General features: G+C 41.6%; 2 protein-coding genes and 1 pseudogene across 8 annotated transcripts in view; all 3 read left to right on the forward strand.

Moving 5' to 3' along the window:
* The window catches only part of C1H1orf21 (chromosome 1 C1orf21 homolog), a 265201-nt gene that overhangs the window by 150151 nt on the left and 87277 nt on the right, over nucleotides 1-27773 (forward strand). The gene's annotated exons all lie outside the window — the stretch shown is intronic.
* Nucleotides 11268-11709, forward strand: LOC116753824 (geranylgeranyl transferase type-2 subunit beta-like). The gene has a single exon (XM_032631742.1). The coding sequence runs from the start codon at nucleotides 11268-11270 to the stop codon at nucleotides 11694-11696; it is 429 nt and encodes a 142-aa protein (XP_032487633.1). The 3' UTR covers nucleotides 11697-11709.
* On the forward strand, nucleotides 11886-12426 carry LOC116753821 (annotated as a pseudogene).

Genomic DNA, 27773 nt, shown 5'->3' on the forward strand with positions numbered 1-27773 from the left:
CTTCAGGTGACAGAATAAGGATATAAATCTTGTGCTCAGACCCTAGCAAAAATGATAGGAAGAAAATATCAGATCCTTAAATATTTACTTAGGGATCTCATTGTGGTCCCCTGATGACGCTGCAGGTACAGAGAGCCTAATTGCTCAGCGCGTCCTCCAGTTAAGACTTTAAAAGCAGGGCCCTGGATTCCTTCTTTTGCGTGATAAGCATAGCAGACTTGGCAGTCCAGATGGGAAGTGCATGATCTTGGTTGGCTTTTTGAGAAAGGTGTGCCTAGGACTGTGTCTCCATTTAATGATCTGGAAGCCAGCGGGTGTCACAGGCTGGTGTGCAGAGTTACTGAGTCAGAACTGTCTGAGCTTGAGTGGAAAGGTGACAGTATTCCACGTGGCTTCTGGCAAGTGTGGCGTGTCCACGTGGCCAGCCATCCTTTTACAATCTCTTGTGCAGTAATTGCTGAATTTGCTAAAGTTGAAGGTTCTGGGGGAAAAGGAATGAGGGTGGTTAATCGCCTGAACTGTGCTCTTGTTTTTGGTTTCAGGCAAATTCCTCCTCCATACAGGGTGCAGTCATCTTTAGCTTGTCAGCACGTTATTGTCACAACATGTTGGGAGGCTCATCAGCTTAGCCACTTACAGTGAAAACCCCATCCCTTCTGCATGATTTCACCTGCAGATCTCACCAGACGCGGGGATCCTGCGGTATAGTACAGCACAAGGCCATTCCTGTAGTAATGCTAATAGCAAGTACTGTGTGCCGGGCCCAGTTCTAGACACTTTACATGCCTTAACTCATTTCTTACTAATAACAACCTATAGAGAAGATTCTTTTACTGTCTCTACTTTACGGATAAAGGAATTTTAAGTACTTAGGGAACTTGCCTGGGGTCATGCAACCAGTAAAAGTTGGACCTGGATTCACACCCAGGCAGTCTGGCTCTAGTAGCTGAAATGACCCAATCACAGTTCACCGTAGTGTTCACTAGAGGATGGTAAAGTATAGGATCAATCGTGATGCAGAGGAAGGAAGGAAGTATTTTAGCAGAATATGTTACTTGTTATCAGCAGAAGGTTATAGATTTACCAGACAAGCAGGTCAGAATTCTGAGCTGCTATTGGACGAGACAGTTTCATGTAGGAGAATCTTTTATCCCCTCTATATGCAGAGTTAGTGGAGTTTTGTGGGTATCATAACAGAGGGTTGTTGCATAACAGAGAGTTATGTATAAGCCCTAGTGAGCTTATGCATAGGTAGCTCATTAGAAAATCTCTACAGAGTACGTGTGTGGATCATGTAGCAATGACGAGACAGCACTGGTGGTCTTTGTGTTTCCCTGAGGATCCAGCAGACCTTTGGGGAGAAGGAGTAATGTCCACTGTAGTGGACCCCGAGGTCCTGCAGAGCTCAGAGACTGCCGGCCTCCACGGCCACAGCATCCGTAGGGAGGAAAGAAAGAGTTGCAGTTCCATGGCCTTATCCGAAACTCTCTTAGACTGTGAACAGGGAAGAATGCTTTAAGGATGACGCTATGGAGTATGACTGGAACATTCTCCCACCCAAACCATGGAGGACTGAGAGCATGGCATCCACCTTACTGTGGGAGCCGAAGACGAGGGCTGAGGCTCACTGAAAGAGCAAGGTCCCATTGGGCAGTGGCCCAGATGCACCACTGCTGGGGAGGGAGCCCTCCCTCACCTCAGGAAGGACAGACCTGAGTGCTGACAGAGGGGGTGGTGGATGGGGAGGAATGGCTGGAGCCGGACACAGAAGCCAACAGCCATGGCAGGAGCACCTAGGCTGACCCGGGTCAGGGCCAGCTGGGGCAGGGGCTGCCCATTAGAGGTGACTCCGGAGCAGGGCAGGGCAGCAAGGAGACCTTAGTGCCCTAATATCCGCCCCGGGGTTTCCCTGCCAGGAAAACTGGGAGGAGTCCTGGGCGGGGGGGGGGGGGTCCCAGAGCCTCTCCTGAGAGGAGGCCATGTTTTTACTCACGTCCTTGGGTTTTCCTTCCTCAGACCAGTGTAGCCTGGGAAGCAACAATGATAATCAAATTATATTGTCACTTACTTGTCATGTACTAAGTGAGAAGTCAACTGGTTGGTTTAATAACCATTCAGGGCCTTCTGAGTTGCTCATTTATGTGTTTAAAGTGATCATTTGATATCATCTGTAACCAATTTGTCTTGGTTTTTGGCTCTAGACACCTGGATATTTTGACTCTAGACATACTGTACCAGGGAAATTCTAGCTTTCTAGAATTTCCCTGGTATAGTATGTCCACTGTATTGTTACAAGAAGTAGATTTTTTTTTTCCTAAAAAAATTTTTTATGACTTCTGGCAGTAGAAACAGATAGATGTATTTAATAATTTGGTGAAATGTCATCAGGAATATCGTTTATTTAAAAAAAATAACTAAATATGTATTTGTCTTCATTATTTTGAAACTCAAAGTTTGCTGGTAGTGGAAGACCTGTAGTGATTTCAAATGCTTTTCTCTAGTAAGGAGGATTATTTTTGCTATTCTCAAGCACCACTGACTTCTAGTCCTCTTTATAGTTTTTTGTAAAAGATAAGAGGTTTTTCCAGAACCATTTATTCTTCCCAGGAATTGAAGCCAAATAAGGAAGGAATTAGTTGAGTTCATATTTGGTTTGAGACTATTATGATGTTTCCTTTAAGTAGTTTTGGAAAATACAGATACATTTGATCCCCATCACTCACTCTATTTTTGTTTTTAAACTTCTGGTTCAGCAACATTAAAGGGAATTAATATTTGGATTTAGATCACTTCTGATTTAAGACTGATAGCTTTAAGGTTCAAGGTCACGTGTCTTGAAATCACTTAACGTTCTGTGCATTTTTGAGAAAGCAGTCAAAACGAGATGTTGACTTCTACTGCCAGACTCAAACTTCAGTGATTATTTCCTTTATAAAATTCATCATTTAATAGAAATTTAAATGATAAGATAGTGGCTTAGAGCTTGAGGCATGGTGGCTCGCTCTGTCATTTTGTAAGAAATCATTTAGAACTCTGCGATGCACCTTTTCCTTTTCATTTCTGATGATGCGTGGTATGTGTCCAAAAAAATTTTGAAATTCAGGAAACAAAGCAACCAGATGCCATTTTTCACCCATTAATCTAGCAAAATTGCTTTAGTTTGACCATATCTGGTGCTGCTGAGGTTTGAAGAAACCAACACTCTTGTGCTTTGTTGGCGGATTATAAATTGCTACTACTCTTTGATAGACAATTTGGCAATATCTTTCAGATTTTTGAATGCATATACCTTTTTTCTAAGTAGTCCACTGCTAGGACTTTACTGTATGTGGTGTATTAGTCATCTGTTACTGCATAACGGATTACCACAAATCTTAACAGCTTAAAACAACAAACATCTATTATCTCGCACAGTTTCTGAGTTCAGGAATTGGGGGCAGTTTAGCTGTGTGGTTCTGGTTCAAGGTCTCTCATGACGTTTCCATCAAACTGTTGGCAGGGGCTACAGTCACCCCAGGGCTCGCCTGGGGCTGGAGGGTTCTTCTCCAAGCTCACTCTCCTGGTTGTTGGAGGCCTCGGTTCCTCATCACATGGGCCTCCCTACAGGCTACCTGAGTGTCTTCGTACCATGGGTGCTGGCTTCCCCCAGAACAAATGAACCAAGAGAAACAGAGTGAGCATGTGAGAGAAGCCCAAGAGGGAAGGCACAGTCTTTTATAACCTAATCTTGGAAGTGACATACCATCATTTCTGCCATAGACTCTGGGTCACATAGACCAACACTGGTACAGTGTGGGAGGGGGCGATGCAAGGTACGAAAACCAGGAGGTGGAGATTCTCAGGGGCCCCCTTGGAGGCTGCCAACCACATGTGGCTACTTTAAAACAAACAAAAACTAGAACTATATCACCAGCCTGAATGGTCGTCTCTATGTTACGTAAATTACAATATACATTATACTGTAGGATGTGTTGCAGGTGTTAAAGGAAAAAGATCTCTGTGTAGCTATAAAAATCTTTAAAATATGCTATGAGGTAAATAAAGAATTCACGTAGAGGAAGCTTTATAGGGTGATATATTTTATATGAATGTTTTAACAGTATGTATGTGATCTGGCAGAGCATACTTTTTTTTCTAGAATGAGAAACTGTTACTGGTGATGGACCTTTCATCTTTTTCCCTCTCTCCATTTTCCTAATGAGTAACTTTTTAAAATTTGGAATTGGGGTACGGACGTCTGCCCTAACACTGCTGTTGTCCTGCCCCTTTACCATCAGTGCCTCAGCCCTGCCCCACACGGATCTTTCTTTTCCAAGTCCCTGAGGACTGCAGGAGTTGCTGGGCTGTGACTGTTCCTACACTGGCCCCAGCTGTTCATTTGCAGCCCGTTTTCCTGTGGCGCACGGACTGGGTGACACGTGGACACTTCCTGCCTCAGTGTCTTCAGCCAACTGGGCAAGAATTTTTGTTTGAACAAGTTTTGCAAGTTCCAAGATGCCTGGTCTACCTGGAATCTCATGAATCATTGGGTTTTTGTCTCACTGAGGTTTCCTCCCAGCTGGCTATCCTGCCTTAAAACTCCTTTTCTTCGGAGGCAGGCTCTTGAGGTACGACTGGCCTGACTGCTTTCTTCTAGAAGCAGCATGTTTCTTTCTAGCCCTGGGGTTGAAATGCTTCAATGAAAATTCTGCTTTCAGTTGTGAAGTTACGAACTCAGTGTTTTGGTCTGCCAGCTTCTGCTTCTTACTATCTTTCAAATCCTCATTTATTCAGTAAGAGTAAGTAAATTTGCTAGGTACTTCCATTGTGCCCAGAGTCTGGTTATTTCTTCCATTACAGCATCTCCATGGCTCTCCTTTGCATTAATTCATTCCACAAATATGCAGTTAGCCTCAACTCTATGCCAGGACACTGTGTTAGGGACTGGAGAGAGAATCGTAAGCAAAAAGCCATGTCCCCTCCCCGAACCGACCTTACTGTTTAGTGGGAGTGACCGATACTACCGAATTAAGCATACAGATCAGTGACTACAGACTGATGATAAGTGCTATGAATGAAAAGCCCAGTTGCATATGTCAAGCAGGCAGACTTGCAGAGCCAATGATAGGAAATACAGTGTCTTTGTGCAAGTTAGAAAAAGCCATCCCCTCTCTGTGGACAAATTAAAAGGCAGCTCCTTCAGGTATATGCAAGCGTATAGGCACAGAGTTTGGCAACAGATGGAGCCTATTTCTAGTTCACACAAAGGAATCATTTTTTCCAGGCCTGTGTAGCCCAGTACCAGGGCATGTGACTTGGCTAGTAGAGCAGCCTTCCCCTCGCCCACCTTCATCAGGAACCCTTATTTCGAACACAGTCTGCCCAACCAAAGGGGAGCTGGCTGATCTGGAGGATTGGGTAAGGCCTAAAGGCTAAGTTAACCAGACAAAGGGGAGGGGGGCGGAGTGATGAGGAAGACAATCCAGAGCCTTCCAGGCAGAGACAACTGCACGCTAAGGCCCCCAAAGTACAAGAGAGCCTAGGATATTCCAGGAACAGAGACTAGAGAAGGAGAGTGAGCGGAAGGGTAGGTTGAGCCGAAGCCGGAGCAGCCAGAAAAGGCCACACCACGCAGGGCAGGGTCTTCCTGGACCAGTCAGGAGGCCCAGATTGAGGATGGCCCCAAATGCCAAGCTAGGAAATTTGGACTGGAGTACCATTCTTTTATTTGCAGAGGGTCTGAATTATTCTGCCTCCTTTTTGTCTTTAAGTATAATCCTTCTTTGCTTGTATAAATTTGTGTTTATGATCCTCCTTCCTTGCCAATTAAAGGCACATAAATGCTTCTTTCTCTCCTAAAGAATTGCAAATGGCATGCATGCTCAAGGCAGGTTCTTGGGCTTGCTGCTGGGCACATGGTTTCTGAGAACCCCAAGGAGGAAATATAAGGAAATCACAAGGAAAGTCTGTGCCTTCCCCCATGACCAGCTCCCACACACACATACACACATGCACACAACCACAGGAATGTTCTCTGCGACGTACCAAGTCGAGAAAATAAAGCCAAATGTGTTTGTCTGTTTTACTCTGGCAGCATTTCAGGTATTTAAATTTTTAGATAACATCTTAAATTAATTTAACTTGAATACGTTAAGTGAACATATCCTATCAGTTATGAGGAGAACAATCCAAATGAATATGCTGTTCTCTAGGAACGTGGTGTGGGTGAATATCAGACATTGTTTGACATTCACGACGACCATCTGAAGTATTGACCTCGGGCATCAGAACGTGCATCTGCAAGGCAGGCGAATCAGGTGATTTGGAAACAGATACCTGCCCCCTGCTGCCTCCTCGGCACCCACTCCGCTGGCTCCTACCCCTCGTAACCACTGCTGGAGGTTGCTACAGCCCTATGAAGGCCATTACTCTCTGCTGGGCCTCACCTCCCTCCTCCTCCCTCCCTCCCTCTTCCTCCCCCCTCCCTCTTCCTCCCTTCTCCTCCCTCCTCCTCCCCATCCTCTTCCCTCCTCCTCCCCATCCTCTTCCCTCCTCCTCCCCCATCCTCCTCCCTCCTCTTCCCCATCCTCCTCCCTCCTCCTCCCCCTCCTCCCCGCTCCTCCCCCCTCCCCCTCCCTTCTCCCTTCTCCATCCTCCTCCCTCCTCCTCCCCCCTCCTCCTCCCCCCTCCCTCCTTCTCCCCCTCCCTCCTCCTCCCCCTCCCTCCTTCTCCCCCCTCCCTCTTCCTCCCTCCTCCCTCCTCCCTCCTCCTCCCTCCTCCTGCCTCCTCCTCCCTCCTCCTCCCCCTCCCTCCTCCTCCCCCTCCTCCCTCCTCCTCCCCCTCCTCCCTCCTCCTCCCCCTCCTCCCCTCCCCTCCTCCCCTCCCTCCTCCCCCTCCCCCTCCCTCCTCCCTTCTCCTCCCTCCTCCCCCTCCCTCCTCCTCCCTCCTCCCTCCTCCCTCCTCCCTCTTCCTCCCTCCTCCTCCCTCTTCCTCCCTCCTCCTCCCTCTTCCTCCAGGTACCCTAATAGGGTGTGCTTCCCAAAGACCTGCTGACACCTCCTGGTGGTGGTACCTCAGCTGCACACTGAAGGAGAGAGTCGGCGGGTACCAGACACTGGTCAGGCAGGACAATAAAGGTGCCTTTTGGAAGTGTAGTAACTCACATCTCCCATCTGCAACACACACACACACACACACACACACACACACAGACACCCATGTGCACGCACAAGCCCACACTAGTCGGGAAGGCGAGGCTGGTTACATTGGCCCTGAAAGAAGTGGGCCAGCAACCTATACTGCCTGACCCTGCTCAGTGTTCTGGTGGGGACATTCATTTGTTTGACTCACCCTCATCACAGTTTCATTGTAGGTGTCTTTGTGCTGTATACGTGGAATCTACGTTGAGTACTTAACCAGTTCCTAAGGGGTCTGTAGACAGAATTCAGGAAGTCTGTGACATGATTGAGGGAAACAAATTAACATCTTTATTTTCACTAACCTCTGACGAAAATTTAGATTTCTGATTAGGACAAATAGGTAGGGTACCTTCCTTTGGAGAAGGAAATAAGGTGTCTAGGAAAACAACACAGTAATTATGAACATAGGCAACAAACCAGTAGCACTACCTGTGACTTTTCAACAATAGAAATCAGATGTTTTCATAGTACTTTAAAGTTATTGTAGATATTATTATTTGTTAAAGTCATTGAAATATTAATGCTCATCACTGCTTCAAAATTACCATAGTTATCAGATCCTATAGTGTATCTTCTTATTTAATACATTAATAAAGAATATATATTGCTATATCACATATTTTTTTTCCTAAAAATATTTTGATAACTCTATTTTGTTATAATTTTTGTCCTTTATAACCCCATGTGTTTATTTTAGGAATCTCAGAACACAATTCCAAGAAAAGGTACATTGGCTTTACCAGACTGCCAGAGGGGTCCATGGCACAAAAAGTTCTGAACCCCGTGTGGTGGAAAGCACTTGAGCTCCAGGCTTAAATCCTGCTCAGTCCCCTAGCTGTGTAACCTTAGAATTGTAACTTCTGAGCCTCAGTTTCATTATCTGCAAAATGGTTTAATAATAGTGATGATGTAGGTAAAGTAGGTGAAAATCTCAGTTAAGGAAAGGACTTATCCTTTTCCCTCTAGTTATATACTAAAAAGTGTGAGGCCTTGTTTAGAGTACTCTGCTTTTAAATTGATAAAGTAGAATCACTAAGAAATCACTTAAAATCCTCAAATCTGTTTTCTTTGCCTTTTGTTTTCTCTGTTAACAGCAGTGTTTTAAAATATAATAAACCTGTATTTAAATATATGTATTAAATATATAAAGTCAGGGAAAGTATCATATATACTAACATTTATACCATTTTAGTTGTTGCATTTTAAAATATTTTAGTCTCTCTTTTTCTGTTAAGGAAATAACATTGGATTCCCTACCCATTCTCTGCATGTAAGATAATATCTTTGTCGGCCTTTTTGTTTGATTGCTTTTGTGATGTGTAGAAATTCAGGTGTGGAGCAGCAGGGATGGTACTGCCAACTAGGCAGTTCTGGGACGTTCCTGGCAGGTGTTTTTTCCCTAGTCCATCACTTTTCCTTCTAATGAAAAATTTATTAGTAAAGTCCCAAAATTATTCTGTTTTATGTATTCATCTAGTGCTAATTTTAGATAAGTATATACGTCACCAAAAAATCTAATTATATATAGAAAGTGCCTTTAGAATGATAGTTAAAAAGCAAAATGTAGTAGTTGATTGGAGATGTTAATGGTTATTTTTCCTTAATGTACCAGTAACTATTGTATGTTGTTGTGTAAAAACAAATGGTATAAATAGATGTTTAAGTATCAAAAAGATTTAAATATCAAGGAAAGCATTTTGTGCTAGATCAGATTGTAAGGCGTGTTAACGTCTGTTTTTAAAAACCTTCTGAAAGGAAAGTACATTAATTTGTTTTAATTTTGTCGACTACCCAATTTTCTTCACCCAACTTTTAAAAAAGAGGCAAATTGTAATGCTGCCCACAGCACGTTTGCTACCTAAATCTCTCTTAGCTACCTTCTGGATTTAATCTGCAGGACTGATGAGCAGAATTTGTGGCAGTAAACCTGGCCGTCCAGAAGTCAAGTTTCTTCTAGTTTTGTGAAGATGGACTTATTGGACTTGGTTAAACCATAACTGGCTGTTGAGAGCTTGAGATAGTCTAGTCTAGTCAGTGACATGATGAAAGACCAGGACATGTATTTTTTAATGGATTTTTTCAGCTCTATTGACGTATATTTGATGTGTCTATACTTAGATATACAAGGTGATTTAATATATGTATCCATTGTGAAATACCACAGTCAAGTTAATTAATACATCCATCACCTCACAGTTACTTTTTTTTTTGTAGTGAGAACACTTAAGAACTACTCTCTTAGCAAATTTCAAGTATACAATACTCTACTGTATAGTAGTATTCACTGTAGTCGCCATGCTGAACAGTAGATCCCCAGAACTTGTTCATCTTCTAACTGAGAGTTTGTCCCCTTGACCAACATCTCCCCATTACCGCCACCCCACAGCCCCCCACAAAAGATATATTTATAATTATATATATAATTATGTCCAAATAATTCTGGACAGGGTGGCTATGAAAAATTTTAAAAGAGCAACGAAAAGGAACTTGGTATCTCAAATATCAAAATATATAGTAAATTTGCAATAATTAAAACAATGTACTGCAGGCATAAGAATCAATGCAACAGAATAAATAGCCCTGAAATACACAGAAAGACACACACACACACACAAAGTTGGTGATCACTTGGAACACAGCAAACCAGTAGGGGAAGAAATGGATTATTCAGCAAACCACATACCAAAATACACTCCAGAGAAATAGAGAATTATGTGGGGTTTAAAAAAAATTTTTTTTTAATCTAGAAGAAAAAAATAGGTGACTATTTAACCAATACTGGGATGGGCACATATTTTGAAATGTAAGAGCAGTGGAAGAAACCACAAGTGAAAGAATTACTTTATTTCACCATGTTTCATTAAAGATATAATAGTTATGAGTGTGAGGAACTAAACCAAGAATACCACAAATAAATGGAGGGTTTACTAGAAAGGGATCTTGGATTAATTCACAGGGAAGGACAGTGATTGGGCTGGGCCTTCCCAAGGCTAAGACAGAGAAGCTACTCTAGAAGGACCAGGGATCTGAGCACTGGACCCGGGCTCAGTTACACAACCAATGTCTGCTTCTTTCTGGCTAGCTGTTCCACCCTGGACCAGCTATTCCAACCAAGGCCAGCAGGAGGGAGGACCCACTGCCTTCTCTGGACAGGAGCAAGTTCTCTGAGAAGAGAATGTGAGTTGGACAGAAAAGGGCTCAGAGCAGGGCAGGGATGATGCATGCCTAATATATGCAAATTTGAAACTCCTTAGAACAAAAAATACAGTAAACGTTTAAAAGATAAATACCACCCAGTTAAAAAAAAAAAAATGCAACAAATATTACCCCCAAAATATTAAATATCTTTAACATAGAAAGGGGTTTTGTCAGATAATAAGGATATCCTGAACAATCCAGTTTTTCAAATGGGCAGAGGACATGAATAGACAGTTTGCAAAAAAAAAAGAAAAGAAAAGAAAATAGTGTAGTGTACATGGAAAAAGAAGATTAACCTTATTAGTAGCAAAAAAAAAAATCAGGAGAGCAGATTTAAGAAAACAATAAGATATATTTTTGGCTCTAGGAAATTGACATTTTTTTAATGCCTTTTTTTTTTGGTGTTTTTAAAATCATGCTGTCAATTCTGGCAAGGGTAGAGTGGGCTAGACACTCATATCCTTCTGCTGAGAGTGTAAATTGTTACAGCCTTTCCGGATGGAAATATTTTAAGCCATGAAAATAGGTACTCATGTTCAAATTGATCAAATAATTCTTCGAAGAAAAAGGCTGTCAAAGATATGTATAAAGATAGCTGTTGTAGCATTATGTATAATGGTAGAAATCTGGAAATAACCTAAATCCCCAATATTACCTAATGGTTACTTGATAGTTTATCCATATAATGAAATAAATGAAATAGTGTAAGCCATTAAAAATCATTTGTTCAAAGAATGTTATTTACATAATTCCAATTTTGTAGATAAACAGAAGAGAGAGAGAAAAACAGAAACAAAGAGATGTAAAACCAACAAAGAATTGTTAAGGCACTTGGTAGGGCAAGGTATTTATTTCCTACAATGAAAATGTTACCTCTTTTCGGTCTCAGACATGGGCACACCGCAGAAGGACGTTATTATCAAGTCAGATGCACCCGACACCCTGTTAGTGGAGAAGCATGCAGATTATATAGCATCCTATGGCTCAAAGAAAGATGATTACGAATACTGTCTGTCTAAATATTTGAGAATGAGTGGCATCTATACTGTAATGGATCTCATGGGACAGCTACATCGCATGAATAGAGAAGAAATTCTGACATTTATTAAGTCTTGTCAACACGAGTGTGGTGGAATAAGTGCTAGTATTGGACATGATCCTCATCTTTTGTACACTCTTAGTGCTGTCCAGATTCTTACTCTCTATGATAGTAGTAATGTTATTGATGTAAATAAAGTTGTGGAATATGTTCAGAGTCTACAGAAAGAAGATGGTTCTTTCGCTGGAGATATTTGGGGTCCCACTAAGCAGCTGGTCTAACTGGAGTTAATGGTCTGCTGGAAGTTCCAGCATGCACTGCGCTAGATACATCAGCGTACAGGAGTACTGGAACAGAGGGGGCCAGTCTAAAAGATAAGGGCTGAATGCAGTGCAGGCAGGAGAGTCCAGCTGCTTCATGGGATGTGAAAATCTACTTTTATATAATAGGGAGAAATCGACCCAAGATTGTCCTTTTGTGCGGTGGCAACTTTGGCTCTATTGGGGAAGCTGGATGCTACTAATGTGGAAAAGGCAATCGAATTTGTTTTATCATGTATGAACTTTGATGGTGGATTTGGTTGCAGGCCAGGTTCTGAATCCCATGCTGGGCAGGATTCCTGGCTATTACTAGTCAGTTGCTTCGAGTAAATTCTGATTTACTTGGTTGGTGGCTTTGTGAACGACAGCTTCCATCAGGTGGACTCAATGGAAGGCCAGAGAAGTTACCAGATGTATGCTATTCTTAGTGGGTGTTGGCTTCCCTAAAGATAATTGGAAGCCTTCATTAGATTGACAGAGAGAAACTGCACAGTTTCATTTTAGCATGTCAAGATGAAGAAACGGGAGGATGCGGACAGGCCAGGAGATAGGGTAGATCCTTTTCATACTCTATTTGGAATTGCTAGATTGTCACTTTTGGGAGAAGAACAGATTAAACCTGTTAGCCCTGTTTTTTGCATGCCTGAAGAAATACTTCGGAGTGAATGTTCAGCCTGAGCTAGTGAGCTAGATTAGATCCCTTGATGCAAAAGTTGCTTAGCGTAATTTTACTGTTTTAACATTTCAGTATTTGAAGTGCTTAACAAACTTAATGGCTGCCATGTTAATATTTTGTACCTGAATTGTGTTGATTTTAATAAATTATATAATTATACATATTGTAAATTAGAGACATTTATTGTATCTTCAGCTTTCCGTTTTCTTCTGGAATGCTGTTATTCTGAGCATTAATATTTTGTTTATGCTTCAATGTATTTATCTTGTTTGTCTCCATAACAGCAAACTGAGTTGAACTCTATTTAGCTGATGAAGTCTTGTGTTCTGATTTTCCCATGTACTCCCTTGATATGTTATAGATAACTATAGTTAATATAAATTGGTCTTTGTCAATGAGAATGTTAACTGATAAAGAATTGATGAACCCCATAGGAATTAAAAGATGAAAAAAAATAAATGGCTGAAATTTGGGAATATTTCAAAAAAAGAAAAGAAAATGTTACTTTGGCTATCAGAAAAACAACAGCAATGACGTATTTGATATTTGTATCAAAAGTAAAATAGACATTTTTATCATTTGGCCTAGAGAAGGGACATGCCTGTTCAGGAGAGTTGTTTCCATATATTCCTGGCATATTAGTTTAAAAGGATTAAATTAGTAAATCCATCTCTAAAGATCTAGGTCCATGCCTGATACTCATCATAGTACTTAGAAAATGTCCACTGTACATTCAGATCTCAAATCTCTATTCATACATGTGCAGAGAGCCCAAAGCCTGCTGTGTATATCTCCTTGATTCTTCATGCAATCTGGATGTGACTTTTCACAGGTACCAGGATGAAGGAAGTTGTATTTTATTATTTTAGGTTAGGAAAGAACAGTTAGCTTTAAAAATAAATCCAAGAGAAATAAACTAATGCCATTTTTTTTCCTGAGAATGACTTCTGGATTTCTATTAATAATCCTAGGCTCAGTAGTTATTCCACAGTCTGTCTTTAAATAAATTTTTATTTTAAAAAACTATTGATAGTTTAGAATTCACAAAAATACCATCCTGCTGTTTATTCTTAAATCAAAAAAAGTCAGTGTCCGTTTACTGTTTGCCTAGCTCTGTGCTACACACTCTAAAGGCGCTATCTTATCCTCACAATTCTATGTTTATGGTTTTTACTCCTCTTTTCAGAAATAGAGGTTTCAAAGTCAAGTTAATAAGTGATGGCTTTGAACCTGTCTGCTTAACCGGGCTATCATGCGTCATTCATTCATTCATTTATTCACTCATCCAATGAATAAAACACATCAATTCAAGGAAGTCCGTGTATAGCAAAGATTTTTAACCTTTATGGTCCACTTCCTTTGTATCATAATTTATAAAATAAAATCTATGTATAATAAAAATTATGAACAGTCCCTTAATCATTTCTTGTAACTTAAATTGGCCTATAATAAATTCTTTAAATTGTGATGGTTGGAAATGGACACAAAAATTGAAGCTTTTTTATTGTTTACTATTAAATTCAAAAGTCTGTGTTATGTGTGTATGTCTAAGAACAACATAAACATTTTTTCTAACTCTGGAGACTGCAACCTCTAGCTAAAGAGTAGTCTTCTCCACCAACCCCCCACTCTCTATTATCCTGTTGTATTTTCTTCTTACTACTTCTCACTACCTGACTTGATATTATCCATGTGTTTGCTCATTTGCATTGCCCCTTGCTTCACTACAATGAAAGTTCTGTTAGGGGACCAGGTTTTTGTCTTTTTTTTTTTCCCGTGCTTGCTCAGAGCTACTCGGTTCCATTTATGCAGAATGAATGAATGAATAGATGGATGAATGAATTTCTCTGCCTCTATCTGCTATGTTGGAGCAGAGGACTCCCCCCACCCCCACCATTTTGAGGTTTCTAAGCTGTACCAGGGCTTTCCAGGAGATACCTGATGGGTGACTTTTCCCAACACTACCATGTGGTACCGCCGTTCCCCCTACCCCTCAGTCTGCTCTGACTTCCTGTGGGACCTGCTGCTGGAGCCCTAAACCCAGGAAGCCATCAGTGCCAGGCAAAGCCCCCATGAGCTGCTGCTGCTTCCTGCACCTACACAGCCCCTCAGGGCCCAAGCAGAGGGCACTGATGTCCACAGCCAGAGGCTGCTTCTTTCATTATGGAAGAATCCTCACCAAAGTCCACCATTTCGTGGAACTGTTCTGTGAGTCTTCTCTGCTGGTGTGGGAACGAGCGCACACACACTCACACCCACGTGCAGAGACACCTGTTACCTTCCTATCCCAAAGTTCTGGACCAGAGCTACCTGTGCTCCTGAATTCTTTCAGGTTCTGGTGAAACCTCCCTTTCTATTTTTATCCCTAGGGCAGGGATTGGGACTAAGAGGAGAGATTATTGTGAGGCGGGGTGGGAGGCTTGACTCAATCAGAAGTCCTGAGTGAGGAAAAATTCATCACATCTCCACTTCAACACTGAGGCATTAGCTAACAAGCCTCCTGCAGGAGAAATAACTTCCCTGCAGGCCACATGGTACCTCCTGCAGATTGTCACTGTGTGGAACGGCCCGCTGACTCTCCAGGCCGTCTGGACACAATGGACCCCTGAGATGAACTCACTTTAGCCCCGGCTAGGATGGCTGCTAGAGGGTGATAAAGTTTAGCTGCTTCCTTTCTGCTTCATTTTGGACTGTACTCTAGAAAGATATGTAAGAAATGGTATTTTTTATTAGTAATTGCCCACTCTACTCCTTCACTCCCCAGCACACACACACACACACACACACACACACACACACACACACACAGACATTCACAGTGTTCACCACAGTATATATTCTCACGGAGTTTTATTTGGCTTCTTGGACAAATAAACCAAGGCAGGTGAGAGCTGGATAAGCCGTGGGGTAGGTCAGCCACAGTGGTAGGATTTGAGTCTCCTGACCTAAGAAAAGGAACATGCAGTGCCTGTGGACAGGCATGACCTTGTTCCATGCATGCTTCTTGCAACTTAAAGCATATCCAGAAACCTGTTCTAGCTTCCAGCGCAGAGTCACAGAGCCTCTGCTAGTAAAGGAGGCTTTGTTCTAAGAAGGCTGGTGCCTCTCGTGGATCTGGGCAGAGGAGAGGGCAGGGGCCTTCTGCCAGAGGCTAGGCCAACCCAAAGAAAGGGAATTGGGGGGCTACCCCCTAGTTATTTAAAGAAAACAAGAAAGAAGGAACCTTCCACCATCACCACCACTGTGACCACTGCTCACTGTTTTTTCAGGTTTGTGTACCCATATAATGCTTTTAACCAGAAAAGGCTATTATGTTTTATTTTGAAACAATTTAGTATGTTGAAGAAGATGAAGGAAGGGAAGACAGAACCAGCCTTAGAAATCCTGGAATAGCGACAGGGCCCAACAGGACCAGGCCTTTCCTATGGGGAAAAACCATACTCCACGCTTTGTAAAAACGTGGTCCTTACTATTAAGGAGGATGGCTATAATATTAGAAAGGAAGAGATGAATGGAAGACTGTCTTGGCTTAGAAAGTCTATTTCTTTTTTTTGTTCAACTGAGTCACTGTGATAAAAGTGGCCTGAGCATCACAAGATTTGCTAACCTTTTGTCATCTCCCCTCCCACTCTGTTCCCGAAAATGTTAGTGGTTTTTTTTTTTTCTATCAGCCTTTCTCTTGCTTCAAACAGTAGTTTCTCCTCATAGACAAACATTACATCAGTTTATGAATTATCACTGATTTTTTTTTTTTGGCATGTATGTGAGCTGCCCTCTGCTCCCATCTTTGCACTATCCAATTGGAATTCTTAACCAAATGCCTTGGCCCCCTGACTCTCAAGAATATCAGTTTGGGGGTCATGAATTGATCTATTATTGTTCTTATAGTATTGAGTTAGCCTAAGAAGCCCCATTTGCAAACATCATTCCCATGCAGTTTTAATCTCCACTTAGGAAGTATTTAGATTAATTCTGGTGCTCATTGATTATATATTAGTTTGGATTATTTTAAAGTAATTTTGTTTTGACTTTAAAAAACCACCACCAGTAGCTTGGCAGTACTACCACAGAATGTTCTGAGTGAGGAACATTGTTTTCAATAACCCCACTGTGATTTGGGTTACAGCCATTCACTCACGAAGTGGGGAATTGCAGTGGAACTTCACCAACGTGCAGTTGTCCTAAAAGGACATCAAGATAAGCCCCTGTTTGTTAAACGGATTCAGACATAGGTCTATATACAAAATCTAACACATGTCCTGCTTTACCCGCTTGGTTTTCGGAATGCTAAGAGCTAAGGGCCGCTGGCTGCAGTGCCCAGGTCCAGCTTTCTCAGGGCCAGGCCGTTCCAGCCCATTTCCTGTCTCCTCTTCCTTCCTTTCTCACTAATTCATTAGCAGTCATTAAAGTGGAAGCTTAGCTTACAGTTTTCACCTTAGCTTTCTGTTTTCCTCTTCAGCTACCACGTCACAGCTTCCCCAACACTCACCAATAAGAAACTTTCAGCACGTGTGTCGCAGAACACAGTCCTTAACGTTCATCAATAAATGATTTCTGTGGCCCTGCTTTGTGTGAATAATGACTGCTAATTTCACTCAGGCTCACCGAACATTTGATCTTGTCAAGGTGACAAGTTGTAGATTTTTTCTTTTATTTCCTGGGATAGCCACTAGGATTTTTTTTTTTTAACATCCATTTTCTATGCCAGGAATTCCAAAGTCAAAATATACAGAAGCATCTAGCAGGAAGACAGTCTGAGGTCAAGTGTAACCATCTACTGCAGTACAGGGACCTCTCTCCAGTACCCCCAACACAGGGTCCTTTGGCGGCCAACTGCCACCCCTGTGAGGAGAGAAAACTCCCAATCACTAGGCTGTACACTCTGGTTGCTGGGTTGTCAGATGCTTTGTGTGAGCTGAGGCCAGGATCTTAAGCTCTCTGTTTCTTCATATGAAATGGTGACTGTAATAATAGCAGTTATTTCCTCACAGAATTGTTGAGTGTGTTAAATCAATTAACACACATAAAACCTGTGGACAGTGCCTGGCAAGAGCTAGTGCACAATCACTGCTTGTGGGTAATGCTGCCTCTGTAGGTGGAACCCTGGAGTAGCAGAGAGAGGAGGGGTGAGAGTCAGTCTGACTGGTGAGAGCTCAGACTCTGCCAGTACCTAGTTCTGTGAACATGCTTAATATTTTCTGAGCTTGGATTTCCTTCTGTGTAACATGTGGATAAGGAGTCCCTGGCATGTACTTGATGTAGCAGGCAGTCAGTCAAATGCCAAGTGCTTTAAAGGGTTAGCGAGAATTCATGTAAGTTGCCTGATACAGGGTAGAATACATTAAACAATCATGATTCGTCACATTTCCTGCTTAGTTGAAGAGGCCAAAAAAGAAGGTTCTGTTTGCTTTGCCTTAGGAGACAGTATAGCACTGTGCTTGTCACATTAGTGCCTAATAGATATTGGAGTATTTTGCTCAAAGGAGTAAATAAAGGAGAATAAAGATGAAATTGAAGAGTAATTCAGGTTTGGAGCTTCTAAGAACCGAAGAAAGGACGTGAAAGATTTTTGCAAACCTGTTACATTAACCTATTAGAATGTATAAGATTCTCTGATGTGTATAAGCTCAGAGTTTCTAGAAATATTTCTCTTCAATGATAGCAAAGCTACACTGGTTCATGCTAGCCAAAAGAAAAGGCAGATTAGAATACTTTTAAGGAAATTCAGGCTTTTTCCTTTCAAGTATTACAGTAACCCCCCCTTTCTGGAGAATCCAGCTGAAAGAGTCTTTGTTAGGTGTCTTTTCTGCAGGTAAAGGAGATCCTAGCTGGTGCAACCAACCTCTTCCCCACCATCAACTCCAGACACCCCAGACCAACAAGTCATGACCTCCAGAATCCTCAAATACAATGCTGTGATCCCTGGCTCACCACCTCTAAAAGGAGCCAGTCCCTGGCAAAGATGCCCCCGTGACATTAATTCTTCTCTTTACCTTGAATGAACTTTGATTGTAGATTAAAGAGATGGTGACTAAGGGCAGCTTTTACATTGCCTGTTTTAATGAATAAATGGGAATTATTTTTAACTAGTGCTTCAGTTGTCTCTGTAAACGATGCCCTCTGATTTGCTTAAGGGCCTTTTGAAAAACGTTTATTTCCTTAATTTTGTTAAGCATTGCTTGTTTGCAGTGCTATTTTTGTTCTCTGTGAGAAATCTTTTAAGTAGAGATCATTTCCAGCCTTTGTGGACTAATCCAATTTTAGTGGAGATCATCTTGACAAGAACATTTACCATATTTAGAATACACTGCCGGGCAGTGGGTTTGCCTAGTCCAAGGGGAGTCTACCAGTGCAGAACAAGAAGGCACTTTCATGTAATTCAGAGCTGGCTCCATCTCCCAACCCTCTGCTCTCCTCAAAGACACATGAGTGCACCCCCCAATTTCCATGGCTGCGGGGGTAGGGAGTGCAGATCCTCGGTAAACCTTGCCAAACCACCTTGAGCAGGGCTATACTATAGGCCCTTGGTCTGATAAGATGTTACCCAGGTGACAGCACACATTCAATGACAAGATGAAGCCACAGTTTGGCATTTTGGGATCAATAGATGTGTTAGTTATAGGACATAATCAGATCACTTGTCTTAGTCCCAATATCATATTCAAAATGTTTTCTCTCCTAAATTCTTGAAATTGCTCCCTGAGAAGTACCTTTTGGTTCCAAAAGTCCGATGTTGCCTATTAATAGATATATTTTTAGGATGTTTTAAAATATGACACTTGGGTATTTCCCCCAGTTTCTTTTTTTAAAAAATCACCCTAGAATCAGTTTTCACCCACTAAAAGCCTTTTCGAGTTTTCTTTTTTTAGTCTATATTCCAGAATAGTAGCTTCAGAGTTGCCAACTGAAAAAGGACCTGTGTGTTGTGTATGCTGCTGGAAGCTATTTTCAAGCACAAACTAAATAGTTTTAAAATACTAGTACATGGAGTGTCTCACGTGGTTTTGTGTCTAGCAGGAAAAACCACTTGGCCTCAGTGCTCTAAAATCTGTCAGGTCTTCTGACCAGGAGCAGTAATTATCTTGAGAACCGAAAGGAAAAAAAATTACATTTGTCTTAGTAATTTCCAAGAAGGTAAATAAATGGTCCTTTTAGCAAAAGGGTGTTGGGCTGTTCACTGCCAACTTTAAACCTCAGTGATAGAGTAATAGCTCTCCCTGAACTGTAGGAATGCTCCCATCAACGTGGATAAACTCCATAGGAACTAGCCCACATTTCTGTCCATACAATTTGTCCATCAGCAAGTGTTCATTGGGTTCCTTTTGTCTAGCACTGCTCTAGCAGCTGCATAAAATATCAGAACAATTCATTTACTCCATAAGGGGGAGTGATGTGCTGGAGTTAATAGATAATTGTTATTCATTCAAAAAAATTTAAACATCCACTACTAGAATTATTTTGTGTAAAACTTGGCACAAGTCTAGAATAAATAATGTTTAGACCACAATTGAAAGTTCAGAGAAGGATATCTATCTATACATATGCTTAATTCCTAATTGTGTGGCCTTCGGGGGTGGTTCTGCATGCTCTTTGGCCTTTTATGTGTTTAATTAACTACATCACATTTTCTATTTTAGACCTGAGCTCATGTGGCCAAAATTGTATCAGTTCAGCTCAAGCACTGCTGTGCTTGCTAACCTTCCTAATCCTGTGTATTTCCTGCATCATGATTTATTTAACAAGTATTTAGCTCATTTAGCTTAATTGTGGAGCCAAGGTAGTTAGAACTAAGATTTCCTGATTTCTAGTGTTTTGGTTCCACTAATTTGATCTTGTGCTTCCTTTAGCTCACAGATTCCATTAACTACCCCAAGACACAAGTCTTTACACCATGCGTAATGCCCTAGAGACATTTCCACCTTCTTTTGGTTTAACACCTACATCTCCTTATCTTTTAATTGAGTTCTTGGACATACAAATGGAAAAGAAAATAATGGGTGATTAATGCTTCTGCCATGAATAAGAGCTAACTGTACATATAAAGAATATAACTTATTTTAAAATTTCTTCTGCAGTGAAATATTGTGTTGGTTAACAGTTACCAGACTGAGGTTAAACAGACTTTTACAAGCCCATAGCACTACTGCATGCAAATCTAAGAACACCAAATGGACGCAAACCCTAAACTTGTTCAGCAGCACCCCCTAGCATATATAATTTTAGGCTGTCGGTCTAGGAAGCAAATTCTAGTTCTCATGTCCTATCTAAAAAGTATATGTCTTTTATACATGTCTAGTTATATTGGTGCATTCTTCACATTATTCCTGAATTGAATGTCTGAAGGTAACTATAAACAGAGGATAGTGTAATCTAGTAGAATAATTTCTTGTGCAAATATTTTCAAAATGATTTTACTTTAACTGTGGCTGTCTTCTATTCATTGTCTCTGCTTTGGTTGGCTGATGGAAAGAGATTTTTGTTTTCTTTTGGAGTCAGTCATCTAGGAAAGAGGAAAAGCATAGCTGGGGGAGGTTCCTAAAGCAGATCGTGGAAATCCACAAGGTAGACGTAGTATGTTTAATTGCCTTTGGTAAGTGTTAAGAACACAGCCTCTGGAGCCAGACTCTCTGAGTTTTGTGATCTTGGGCAGGCTCCTTAACCGCTCCATGACTTAGTTTCCTCCTGTGTAAAATGGGTTAATAGTAATAGTACCTGTCTCAGGGAGCTGCCACAGTTAATACAAACACTTTGGAAACCTAGCTCCTAATGAGTGCTCAGTGATGATCGACGGCCATTGTTATCATTATTTCACCATGAATGCTTGGATGTGGTCATGATCTACAGTTTGGGCCCTGACATCAGAAAGACCTGAGTTCAAACCCTCTGAGAGTCCTTGGGCAAGTTGCTGAAACTCAATTCATCACCTCTAAATGGGCATGATAATAACAACTACTTCATAGAGTTGTCAAATTAGACAACATATGCAAGGTGCCTATGTTAGACTAGGTAGAACAGGTGGATCATAGCTGTTACCCATTATTTCCTTCTGAAACACTGATAAAGCAACAGTTAAAGAACTCTACAGAATAGCAATAATCCTCTATGACTAAGAACAGGAAAAAATATCAACATCCTGTAAGATGGAAAGCTAAGTCAGGAAACTGGCTTAGCAAACCCAAGAAAGCCAGTTACACTGTAGAATGAACGAAAGGCTCAGGAATTGCTAGCAGAGATATCTCTGGAAATGGAGGGGAAAGTGGGGCTGAAAACAAGAGGATTCATTGAAAGTCAGTGTAAAAAGCAGACTCCCAGGTCCCCTTCTACATTCCTTCCAGCCGGGCACTATTGAGGGCTAGGATGCCAAAATGGAATCAGGGCTTTTAAGTGAAAGTCTGCATTCTGAATGCCAAGGTCCTTGATTGTCTTCCCCTATCTGGCTCCCAGGGTGCTGGCAAGGAGGTTCAGACTCTCCAAGATGAGATGAGATGCGCCTTCTCTGGGATCCCTACCAGCCCAAGTAAATAGATCCAAGGACGCTGCCCTTGGAGGTTATTGAGCTAAAAAGCCCTGTCGTATCCCTGAAGCCCACAGTCCACATGCCCAGCCTGTGTGCATGGGGCTTCCAGTCGGCTGACTAGCGTCCCACGCTTCACTGGGACAGAGAGTCAGGGATCCCAGACCACAGTCCCCCGCGGGTACATCATAGTGGGGTGTACATGAGGCAGATCATTTGCTCGTGCCATTCAGGCCTCTTAGGTATGTTTGTTTAGGTTTTAGGATCCATTCATTGCTTCAATCCTAGCATGTTCCAAGCGTACCCCTGGATTTGTCCTCAGGTATACCTCATACCTAGCTGGCACTCAGTGACTGTCAGCTGGCATCGTTATGCATTCAGCCATCACAGGACAGAGCAAGTCACCTTCCACTTGTTTCACCTACTTCCAGAGTTAGAAGATATGATTTGAACATTCACCTGCTTTTATAACTCTGCCACTTGTGGAAGTTCCACAGCAGAGAGGAAGAAACCCTGGATTAAAGGACAGGTTTTTAATTCTGCCACTAATATTATGACCTTCACGAAATCCTCTGATCTGTCTAGACCATGGTTGCCACCAATGTAAAGGGGACAGATTAGACCACCTTTAGACATGGCTTCCTTGCTCCCAAATACCCCACAGTATCAGGCCAAAAAGTGTTTCAGAACAAGTCTTTGAGGCTGACCTGGTTACTTTTCAGAAGTGTACATGCATACTACTATAATTATAAAAAAATGTATCTGTAGTAATAAATAACTTTAAATCATGAAGATAAAAAGTAATAAAAAATGATCCAATATCTACCATGTTCCAGATGCTTGCATTATCATATTTAATCTCATTTCATGGAACACTAGTGCTTTATGAAAGACATTCTGTTACCCCATTTTGCAGAGAAAGTAACTGAGGCTCTAAGAATTTTTACGTACAAAATTTATAGACAGTACGTGGCACAGTCTGGATTTTGAAGATATGGCCACATCTAGAGGCCCAGTTCTCCAAACCTCACCATGCGCCTCTTTTCTGAACTCTGGTGCTTCCCCAGTAAGATCATTACACTCATTCTAGTTCCCTCTCAACTGCTGTCAGTTTTTAGTCTGGCTTTATTGCCTTTCCCTGGAAAGTTATATGTTTCACCCTAAAGTTGATTGGCATTGGAATCATAAACAAACCAAGACCTACAGGCCTTTCACAAAGTTAGTTTGCTCTCAGGGCTTCCCTGGTGGCGCAGTGGTTGAGAGTCCACCTGCCGATGCAGGGGACATGGGTTCGTGCCCCTGTCCGGGAAGATCCCACATGCCGCCGAGCGGCTGGGCCCGTGAGCCATGGCCGCTGAGCCTGCGCGTCCGGAGCCTGTGCTCTGCAGCAGGAGAGGCCACAGCAGTGAGAGGCCCGTGTACCGCAAAAAACAAACAAACAAACAAAAAAAGTTAGTTTGCTCTGAGTTCTCAAAGTCCAAGGGCATTTAAAATGTTCTGCCTGTGTGTGGGACTTCCCTGGTGGTCCAGTGGTTAAGACTCCTCACTTCCACTGCAGGGGGCGCAGATTTGATCCCTGGTCATCGGGGAACTAAGATCCCACAAGCTGCACTGTGTGGCCAAAGAAAAAATGTTCTGCATGTGTGAAATAACACATGTTAAAATTTCTGCATAGCTGAACTTCTATAGGATGTGTAGTTTTTCCCAGTGCAGCCAAACTGGCAGATTCATTGTTTTTCAGTGGATTATGTGACATACCAGTTGCCCTTTGAGATTGCAGACTATATAAACGTACAAGGAAATATTTTAACAGATCTTGGTACATAAATCTGTTTTCTGTTTAATGTTGACTTTGAAGTGTATAAAAATAAGGAGAGAACATAAAATAGATTTGATGAAGCAAACAGGAAAATCTTTTAAAGAAGTTTGGGGGCAGCTGGAGGTGAGAACTCCCTCCAAACTTGGCTGTGCATTTTTTTCAATTGGGTAAAAGATACTTAAAGTTAGCTATTTTAACTATTTTTAAGTGGACAGTTCAGTGGCATTAAATGCACTCACATTTTTGTGCAACCATCACCATCATCTATTTCCAGAACTTTTTTCATCTCGCAAAACCGAAACTCTGTACCTGTTAAACACTTAACTCCCCATTCTCCCCTCCCCCTAGCCCCTGGCAACAACCCTGTGCTTTCTGTCTCCATGAATTTGACTACTCTAGTTTGCTGTGCATTTTGTAGGTCTTACGTGACATGACCAGTATTATAATTAAGAGAGTAACAGCTGACATGTGTTGGTACCCAAAAGGTTTATGGTGAAAATATTTCAAAGGTATTTAGAGTGAAATGACATATGTTAAGCTCTTTATCCTTCTTTGAAATAAGTAATGAACTATTTGTTTTTAAACTCCTGAGGTTCTTATAACTCAGCTTCTTAAAAGTGATGATGCCCATGTGCTCAGACAGGTGTTATCCCTTGCTCTTTTCGCCCATGGGGCCCCAACCACAATTTTAGTGAAAACTACAATAAAAGCACCATTCCTTCTTCACTTTGGTCCCCCCAGCCCCATGCCCCCACTCCAAAGTTCATTCCCGAGATCCTCCTGCCTTTTCAGGGCCCAGCCTCATATTCTGAGTGGGATTAATGTTGTGAAACAGTGTAGCACGCAAACAAAGGAGGACAAATGTTCATTCATTCTTTCCTAAAACAGATCTTTATTGAACACCTACCACTGTCGCTTACTGCATGCAAGGATAGACAAGACACTAGCAAGGGGCTTACATTCTATTAGGTTGAAGCATTTAGAACTCGTGTGGTAAGAAGAGAGAGATGTGTGAACAGGTAAGCCAAGGCGCCATCACAGAAGTCTGTGCCAGCAACACTGAGAGAGGAAGTGCTTCCACCCAGAAGGGTGAGGGTGTCGTCATGGTGTTTTCTTTGGCCTTTTGGCCTTTCTTCACAAGGCTGTTGCAGTATACCATGCAACTTGACTTGCTTCTGCAGCTCCTATTCATGGTCTCCAGATAGATTTGGAGTTGTCTGGAAGACACAGAAGCAGAAGACTAGGTGGTGGTTCATTCATTTGGACAGGGAAGCAGCAGTTCCCACTGCCACTTGTCTCACATTTCCATCCTCCTCAGTCATTGAATGGAAGTGTAAGAATTTTCTAGAGCAGGGTTGAATGTCCTATTGTACATGCATTAGCTAAATTCTGTCATTTGCCTCACATTTCGTTGGAGACTGAACTTTTCTTTAGAAGGTTAAACAGAGAACACTAATTCATATCCAGGTTAAAGTGTTCTCTCAGAGAAAATTCCTGAATAGACAGCTGCCTGATTTGGGGGAGGGCAAGTAGAGCTTTCTACAAGACATAATGATGATAGAAACGGGTGTTGCTTAGGTGGTAATTGGAGATTGGGACCCAAGGTGACAGAACAGGGAGATAGGGGTGGAGAAGGATCTCACTGCCATCAGTGCAGGAAGAGGTTGTATGCTGTGGAGAAGGCCATGGCATTGTCCTAGGAAAGCCAAGAATTTAGGTCCTCTTAACCCAATTTTTTAAAAGTAGCATGATGACACTCCAGTCTGGTCCATCTAAAACATTCCACTGGATTGGAGTTTCCTCTTGACCACATATAAAGTGTATTTATTTTAGGGGGGAAATACACACACATGCATACACACACACAGTGCTGGTAAACCAGGTCTCTGGGTGAAAAAAGTCCTGATTTATACCATTTGTGAATTTCCATAGTGTAAATACACCCACAAAGGCTGATTTCAAACCACCAGCAGTTCACTCACAGAATTCCTGAATATTTAACAGTTGGCACTCCCTAGTAAGAGCCAGCTCCAGCATACCACTGGATGTGTGTATTATGTGCGTAAATAACCATTTTAAAAAATTTAAGTTTGAGTGCCTTTGGACAGACACTCACTGATGACTGTTCTTACCAGTTGTACCTGCTCCCTCTGTTCCCTCTTGTTTACTCAAGGCCTCCATCCCCTCTCGTTACTGGCCTGGCCTTGACTTGCTTTGGTCTGGGAGGTGCAGGTGCTGTTTCTCAGTCATGGCCATGGGAGGACTGCCAAGGTTCTTGCCTGTGTCTTTAAAATTGTATGTGCCTTCCAGGCCTGTGTCTCATCTTTCGGTATTAGAACATAAAGGGGAAGTTTGAGGTTGCGTGAGCTTCGCTTACTCCCACCTTCTTTAATTCATATAGATTTGGCTTTTTTAAGAACGTGAAATACTTATTGAAAGATGTATACGCGGAGTTCTTATCCCCTTTCAGCCAATAACACTCTGACCTTGGGCAACTTATAAAATATCTGTTCACATTTGAGATTTTATGTCAGTATCCCATAAAGTCTTTAATGCAGGAAACCTTGGATTTTGGTCAAAGATATCCTTTAAATCGCCTTCACGTGGTATTTCCACAGTGCTGTGGTATATGCTAGGGTACAAACAGGGTTGTTTGTTTTGTTTTTTAAATTATCCTTCAGAAAAGTGATGCCACCTTGTGTTTGAGTCACGTGGTACAGGGCTCTCTTGTTGTTTTAAACGCGAAGTTTGAGAGAGACATATTAGCCTAAAACACTTGACTTTATTAGTTAGGGATCACTTTAGATGCTTTTAGAGATCTTCTGACAGAATCAGTTTTGCTTCTAGGTGAGAAAAAAATCACTGTGTCATTGTAAACAACCTTTTAACAGTGATTTTGAAAGAACCATGGAGTAAGTGGTGAACAATGTGGAGATCACCACTCCTAAATGTTTATTTATGGCTTGGAATTAAATTTCCAAGGCAACAGCGTACAAAAATTCAAAATGCATTTTATTTCAAACAAATTAGAAGTGAAGATGGAAACATTAGAAGACTCAAAAAGTTAGTGACTCTGATTGTGAAAACACAAATGTCCGATGCACCTGAAAAGTTTAAATCCTGAGATATTAGTGTGAGAAAAGTAGTATTTCTAAATTAATATGATTTTTTTACACAGTATGTGATTTTAAATATATATGTGTAGCCGAATTAATAAATTATATATTACAAGTAGTCACTTGAAGGTTCCAACCACATACCTAAAAGATTATAAATTTAAGCTTCCAAGACACATTTCTGAGGATATTTTATTTGGAAGAACAGGGATCACCTTGTATTTAGGCCTGTGTTGTTCATTAAAGCTCTTAAACATGTATTTTAACATGTTTTTCTCCCGTTGCCAGTTACCTTTTTTTCCCTAATACTCAGATAGGGAAAGATTTTCACCTAAATAAGAGGCTAAGAATGAGGGAACAAGCGAACTGGCTCTTAAGACTTATTTGTGGGACTTCCCTGGTGGTCCAGTGGTTAAGACTCTGCGCTTCCACTGCAAGGGGGGTGAGTTCGATTCCTGGTTGAGGAACTAAGATCCCGCATGCAGCACGGCCAAAAAAAAAAAAAAAATTTTTTTTTTTCTTTAAAAAGACTTATTTGCCTAGGAGGATCTAGAGAGTAAGAAGAATGGAGAAAATAGATCGAACACTCAGAAACCATTTTACATAAGGTAGACTTAGTAAACTAAGGCTTATTGCACCATTAATAAACCCTAATTTGAAAGCCTCATAATAAAAGAACCTCAGAGAGATAAATGACAGCAGCTGGGGACATAGGTCACTTGTTCTTACCTTTTCTCCCCAGCTTGGTGGCAGGCTGCCGAAGGGGGCCCAGTCCCATCATGGTCCCACATCAATAGCAAGTTCTCGGCTCTGATGTTTGATGGGAATGGACACCCAAGTTGAGGGAAAATGTGGAGAAGGATCAAAATGAGAGCTTCTCTAGAAAGCTTCCGAAAGACTGAGAAGATAAGCA

Source organism: Phocoena sinus, chromosome 1 (assembly GCF_008692025.1).
Source record: "Phocoena sinus isolate mPhoSin1 chromosome 1, mPhoSin1.pri, whole genome shotgun sequence".
In the NCBI taxonomy this organism is placed as follows: domain Eukaryota; kingdom Metazoa; phylum Chordata; class Mammalia; order Artiodactyla; family Phocoenidae; genus Phocoena; species Phocoena sinus.

Coding starts and splice junctions, on each gene's coding strand:
- LOC116753824 (XM_032631742.1), top strand. CDS start 11,268: ATGGGCACACCGCAGAAGGACGTTATTATCAAGTCAGATGCACCCGAC.